The sequence below is a fragment of the Nelumbo nucifera genome, chromosome 7 (genome assembly GCF_055504915.1).
Source record: "Nelumbo nucifera cultivar China Antique chromosome 7, China Antique-T2T, whole genome shotgun sequence".
NCBI classification, from domain to species: Eukaryota; Viridiplantae; Streptophyta; class Magnoliopsida; order Proteales; family Nelumbonaceae; genus Nelumbo; species Nelumbo nucifera.
Genome location: NC_142655.1, coordinates 37,076,221 through 37,082,877, shown reverse-complemented (window position 1 = coordinate 37,082,877; position 6,657 = coordinate 37,076,221). Strand labels below are relative to the sequence as shown.

Genomic DNA, 6,657 nt, shown 5'->3' with positions numbered 1-6,657 from the left:
AGGCAATAAGCGACTTGTCAAAAGACAATTGCTATATATAGCAGATTCCGGGCTTCCAGCCCCCTTCTCGGTTAAAGGAGGTCTTTCCAAATTAAAATTTAAGCCCCCTTGTTTCACGATAGGGCAATATTTTGCCGAAGATAGACAAAGTGGTGATTTTGATTTTTAGCCCCGTTGTCTTTGGCGAAGTTTTGTCCATCGTGGAATACATAGTACAAGGTTGTGACTGGTTGTTTGGGTGAAGTGGCCTCTCGCATTCGTTAGTTAGTTGGATTGGTGGGAGATCCGTTATGTACGAGTGACATGGCATTCATCATTACTTTCTTATAATTGTCATCTTGTACTAATGCACTGCGGTCGTTCGTATGGATCGGGGATTAAGTGTGATAGTTTAAAGTGGTGGTTGCGGTGGTACATTTGAATTAATTCGCCAGTTATACCGCCTTTCTAGGCTATGTTTGTAATTTCTGTTAGCATACTTTTTGGTTGAGTGACAGCGGGAGAGATGTAATCATATCTTCACCTTCCCCAGTGCCGTTTGGTATTCCAGGCAGTGCATTAATTTCTGCTAGCATACTCCACAAAATGGCAGTGCCTGGGAGCCGTTTGCACTTTCTAGTTGCATTCTTCCTTGGAGTCCATTTTGCTGTCTTTGCGTCTGTGTTTCTCCTTCTGAGTTCGATTCCCCTTTTGCATTGCTATCTTTTTCTCTAATTTCACAAATGGCCCCTCGTTCACAAAATAAATCTGAATGCCCTTTTATCGAATTTGTTAGGGTTGTTGACACCATCGAAATGATGTCGGAGCGTGAGATGGCTAAGATGGATGACGGTCGCAAGGATGGAGGGTTCGACGCCATCGATTGAAAGGAGTTAATGTGTCTTTATGGTCACTTGTAGAAGATGTTGTGCTCTTGGCGCTCCCATTTGGTGGGTCGATGTTCGCCCATCACTTACAGTTTCCTGAGTCCATCCCTGCCAATTTGTTCCATGATTTCATGTCCCAAGTCGATGAGTCGACTGCCTGAGGGAAAATGCCACTAGAAGCGTGGGTGGCCTACTGATTCGAAACCAACAACACGGGTGATGTGATGGTTCATGGGAGATAGTCAGTGTCATCTTATGTGTTCATTCTATACGTTGCATCCCGGTTCCTCTTTCCAGGTAACTCTGAATATGGCCTTCGTACTGTATTGGTTCCCCTTTCCGTGCTTGCTACTGGCAGTCATCAGTTGCTGTTGGTTTCAATGTTTTTGGGCTATTTGTTCGAGCAGATGGAAGACACCGTCCATCAAATAATGGATCCAAGGTATAAAAGGCATTGCAGCTACATATTCTCTCCCTTTCTCTTCATGTACATGTGTGAACGTCTCGAGCTTAGCATTGCAACTTTGGATGGAGATCAGACTAAAGGACATTCCTTGGGTGTTTGTCGGGGAAAACGTTGGCTTGGCTCCAAGAGGCTTAGGCAGTTCAGGGTTGCCGAGATCAAATTGAAACTGTCTTCTCTAGAAGGGTTTGTGTGGAGACCTTATACTCAGGCCATTTGGCATTCCATGCCATTTTGTATTGGTACTGTCATTCTTGAAGATGGCAAAATGTGCAGCTGAGGCGACTCATCCCCTTCCTGGCATGGCACGTCTTATTCTTTGGCCCGGTGTCATCGCCTATCTTGATCAATCCGGCGAGGCGCAAGTTGTGGCCTATCTTCCTAACAGAGTCCTCCATCAGTACGGGTATGATGACTTGTGTTCTCAGTTTCTACAGTCTATAGGGGAAGATGTGTTCTGGAGTCGTGGGAATGGGTTAGCAATCCCGAGGGTTTCTTGATTCCCTGTCGCAGGGTACAAGGGAGTTAAGGTCCTTAAGTCCCTGCATTTGGCCTACATGTGTTCATTGCTTGGCGGGTTCCAATTATTCATGTCTGCGACCCCCCGTCCTCATCACGTCATGGCTCCTCCTCTGGGTCATGCAGCTAAGCAAGGACCGGGACCAGCTCCTCCTCAACCAAGGTCTGCAGCAGCGATGACAGAGGAGCCTGAATTCATGGGCGTTATTCGTAAGGGTAAGCGTCTTGCGGTTGAGGAGGGGCAAGGCAGACGACCACCTACGTCAAAGAAGGCTAGGACAGTGCGGGTGCCTCGCTCTTACTGGCCGTCGGTACCTGGGGAGGCCTGTGATGCCAGGTCCGATGTTGCCTCTTCCCGGGCTGAGGAGCACCTACATGGCAATCCTCCAACTTCAGTTCCTGAGGCAAAGGAAACAACTGATACAGAATCAATGCAGTCTGTAGTGTCGGTTCCTTCCTCTAAGGTCATTTCTGTTCTGGTCACTGGTGGGCAAGTGAAAAAGATGGTTCCCCGTCCACGTAGGAGGGAGCCCGATAGTGTTGATTTGGTAAGATTCTATAACTTTGTAGTGTATTTGGTTTATTGCCACTTATGTTATTATGTTGACTTGTACTGATCTTTTTACAATCGTTTGTGTTCAAGCAGGTGGAGGTCGGTAATGCCCGACGCGATGTGGGAGCCCCACAAGTCCCTTCTAAGGACATTGTGGGTGAAAAGGTACAGATAGTGCGCATGTTTATTTGATTCTTTAGTATGTTTTATTTCCTTGTACTAATCGTGTGTTATTTATTTCATCGTAGGGGGTTTGCGATGTCAATATCTCTTTTGTTCTAGTTTCCCCCGTGATCAGGCAATTGGTGAGAGATCTGCAATCCTTACAGCCCCCTGCCGAGGTGTGACGGTTCAGCACAGGCTTAGCCTTGCCTTGCCTACGCTTGGCAGGCTTACGTTAGGGTCATGCCCGTCATTTTCGCCTATAAGATTTTTGGGAGAACTGATGTCATCTTCAAGCAGACCACCAAAAGCTTAACGTACTCTTTGAGGAGGGGTGGTTGACCTCCTTGGGTGCCTAACTTTGGCACTCCTAGACCTTCATCCCCTTGCGGGGCAGCCCTGGTTAACGGCTAGCATGGCTACCAGGGTTCCTCATGGGCGCACACTTGCTCATGGGGATAGTGTTGGACCGGCACTGCGCTACCGATACTCAAGGGAGGCTTGGCATGCGGGCCTGGCTCAAGCATGTCCTTCACTTCGCCAGCCCCTTTGCCCAAGCTGATTGAGCTATCCCATTGCCCCTAGTGCACGGGTGGGTTCCGGCCCAAGCGGTTGCCTATCATCATGGCACACAGGTGCCTGTCATCACCGGCATACAGGAGACCCTTCACATCGGTGCCAAGTCACCTCATCGGCGCATGGTCGCTTTCCATTATGGTTGTCCCCCTTTAGCACGTAAGCGGCGCCTCCCATGGACCGGTCTGAGTCAAGAGAGTGCCTCGGCCATTGGACTTGAGGTCATGATCCAGTGCTACTGACTTTGGTGGAGCCATCCCATCAGGCAACTCCTAGCCTCTAAGCGCATAAAGGCTTGTCCTGGCCTGCCTTGGCCAGGACGTCGCACGGGTTTCTTCCGCTGTAGAACTACCCCCGTGACAGAGGGGCAGGGAGAACCTAAGGAGCATCCTGGTGACTCGGGGGACACGAGAGTGACTGAGGAGGCTACTATCGGTGACTCTGCGCCTATCCCCTCTGCGCAAGGAGAAGGAGAAAAAACCACAGCAGGCCTACAGGAGCAGCCCCCCAGTGCTACGGTGGGTCCGAATGAGGTCAGTCGAGAAGATTTGCTGGCAACCGAAATGCCAAAATGTCCTGTTCAGAGTTCGGTGGATGTGGCTTGCTGCACTGGAGAGGTTGTCCTTGTGTCTGGCCAGGTTGCCGAAGGAGAGCATGAGCAAAGACTCCCTGAGGTGGCTCACTAGAATGAGGGGTTGTGAAGAAACGAAAAATATGTGGTTTCTGATTCTGTGGTGAAATCTGCTTCTCTGATCATGCAGAAGGGGTGGTTACTCACTGTGGAGCTCCCGTCGGTGGTTATAGGTACTTGAACACTATTGTGGCCATGATGAACTGTATTACGGGTCAGTCCATAGAGGAGCTCTCATGGTCAGGTTTTGCCAACTAGCTCAAGACATGTTCATCGTTTTCCACAATGGGTTCCAAAATGGACTGGATTGAGGAGAAGGTGGTCCAATTAGCTCATATTTTCAGGAAGGTTGGCTACAAGGAGTCTCAGCCACTGACTACACAAGCCTTGAAAGAGCTTCGCTAGTGCCATAAGATTGTTGAGGCCAATCTTGCAAAGGCCAAGGAGAAGCTAAATGCTTTTTTCAACGAATGCGCTCGACAACGGAAGATAGTCTAGCAATATGAGGCAGAGGACAAGGAACTAACAGATATTGAGGCCGAGCGACAGAGTTTAGAAGAAATTTCCCGTGTCAGGGATGGATGGTTCAAGGAATGAAGTGTTATGCCATTTTGTATTTTGTAAAACCAAATGAACTTTTGAATGAAAGGATCGTTTTGTACCTATCTATATTTTTAATTTGCTATGGTTTGTTGCCTCTGTTATATTTATGAATCAGGAGGAAGCATACCCATGGGCCTACTAGGCTGATCAAAGCGCTAGTAAGCCTTAGTAGGCCGAATATGATGCCAGTAAGTCGTTCAGGCCCTGTGAGTCTTGCAAATGTGGGTTTTGTGATATTTTCCACTTTGGCCTTTGTGTACCAAGGCCCCATAGTATGGTTGAGGTTGCAGCATAGTTACTGAGATTAGGTATCAGTATATTTGAAAAAAAAAGGTAAATATATGTGAAAAGGTTAAATTTCATCGCATGTAAAAAAGTTGAAGACTATCCCATTTGAGGATTTAAATTTCATCATGTTCCAAGAAATTGAACTTTACCGCAAAGATTAAAGTATATCACATTTGACAAAGTTCAATATTGTTGAAAGTGGAATTGCGTCACATATGCGAAGGTTAACTCTTTTGAAATGGCATCGCATATTAAGAGTTTTAATTTCATCGCATATGCCGAAGTTGAGTACTATTGCATGAGAAGAAAGAATTCATCACGTATGCCTAAGTTAAGTACTATTGTATGAAAAGATGGATTTCATCACATAAGAAAATTTGAAATTGCATTGCACTTGCGAAAGTTAGAACTTGCCGCAATTGTCAAAAGAATTAAGTATCATCATATGAGAAGGGTTAGGTGTCACCATGTGGTCAAGTACCATCGGGTTCATTAGAAAAATGAATACCCCTTTGTGCGAGCCGGTTAAACTTCATCGCATATTGAGATAAAAAAACATCATCGCACTCCTAAGATGGTGTAATTTTATCACACATGCGAAAAATGAATGTTGACCAACTGAGAGCTAATTGTCATCGCATTGGAGAGGGATAAGTGTTGTCATGTATACAGAGATTAGATTGAGTCGCTCCTGGTGTTGCCAGGATAGTTCATTGCACATAAGAGGGTCTAAGTGCCAAGATGCTTTATCGTGTCCAATGCGATCAAAGTCTTTCTAGGGGTGTCAAGGTAATTATACATATTCAGAGAAATAAATTATTAGGGCTTTATTATCATACCTTGTATCTAACATGCTCTCCTTGGGGTTGCAGGGTAATTCATCGCAATTTGGAATGTTAACTGCTTTGCTTTGTCATCGTTTCTAGGGTTTTCAGGGCCTTCCTAGTGTTGTCAGGGTATGTAAGATCGTGTCTGAGGTTGTTAGGGCCTTCCTGGGGTTGCCAGGGTATGTAATACTAGTTTGGGGTTTCCAAACCTCCCCCGGGGTTGCTAGGTCTTCGCATGGAGCATGCGACATCCTAGGCAGACTAGGGAATATATGTAATCTAGTTTGGGGTTGCCAAACCTCCCTGGGGTTGCCAAGTCTTCGCATGAAGCATGCTACATCCTGGGCAGACCAAGGAATATGTCATCTGATTTGGGGTTGCCAAACCTCCCCTGGGGTTGCCAGGTCTTCGCATGGAGCATGCAGTATCCTAGGCGGACTAGGGAACATGTCATCCGCTTTGGGGTTGCCAAATCTCCCCCAGGGTTGCCAGGTCTTTGCATGGTGCATGCGGCATCCTAGGCAGACCAGGGTATGTAATGTATGTATGTATGTATATATATATATATAGTAGGCATAGTTAGGAAAGAGTTATCATACAATTCGAGGGCAATAATATGTTCAGAATGTAAAATGCTTTCATTCAAGAATATGTATACAAAGAATTCATGACATTCTCTGTTTTGAGTACAAGATACTTTTTATATACAAGGACAAATGACAAACTTTTCTTTCAAGATTGCACAATCAAAAATTCACAACATGCTTTGTTTTGAGTACAAGTATAGGAGACATATAACATGCTTTTCCTTCAGAGTTACAATTTACATTACTAGTCATGATACGGTTTCAACCAGTGACCATTCACAGTCTCATCTTGTTCATTTGTGTCTACAGTCTTGAGTATATAGTATCCAGTTCGGTAAGCTTCTTGGATTATGTAAGGTCCAACCCAGTTAGGTTTAAATTTTCCATCTGATTTACCCTGTTTGATGTGGAGTGTTGTTTTAAGAACCTTGTCACCCTCTTTAAATTTTCTGGGCTTTACTAATTTGTTGAAGTTAGAAGCCATGATTTGTTTGTATCTAATATGTTTCTGTAATGACTTCTCTCTTCCTTCTTCTATGAATTCTAGTTCGTCACTGAGCAAGTGGTTCATCTCCTCTATTT

General features: G+C 45.5%; 1 protein-coding gene across 1 annotated transcript; it reads left to right on the top strand.

Annotated features, from left to right (window-relative positions):
• Positions 1-221: 221 nt before the first annotated feature.
• On the top strand, positions 222-4,439 carry LOC104598363 (uncharacterized). Its single transcript, XM_088891108.1, has 4 exons — positions 222-1,163; positions 1,274-2,396; positions 2,495-2,566; positions 2,650-4,439. Exons 2-4 carry the CDS (start codon positions 1,887-1,889, stop codon positions 2,746-2,748), a joined length of 681 nt encoding a protein of 226 aa, XP_088747234.1. The 5' UTR covers positions 222-1,163; positions 1,274-1,886; the 3' UTR covers positions 2,749-4,439.
• The last annotated feature ends 2,218 nt before the right edge of the window (positions 4,440-6,657 follow it).

Excerpts from the sequence above, each read along its gene's own strand:
- LOC104598363 (XM_088891108.1), top strand. The coding sequence starts at position 1,887 with ATGTGTTCATTGCTTGGCGGGTTCCAATTATTCATGTCTGCGACCCCC. Across the intron at positions 2,397-2,494 it reads AGCCCGATAGTGTTGATTTG|GTGGAGGTCGGTAATGCCCG; the intron begins GTAAGATTCTAT and ends GTGTTCAAGCAG. Across the intron at positions 2,567-2,649 it reads AGGACATTGTGGGTGAAAAG|GGGGTTTGCGATGTCAATAT; the intron begins GTACAGATAGTG and ends ATTTCATCGTAG.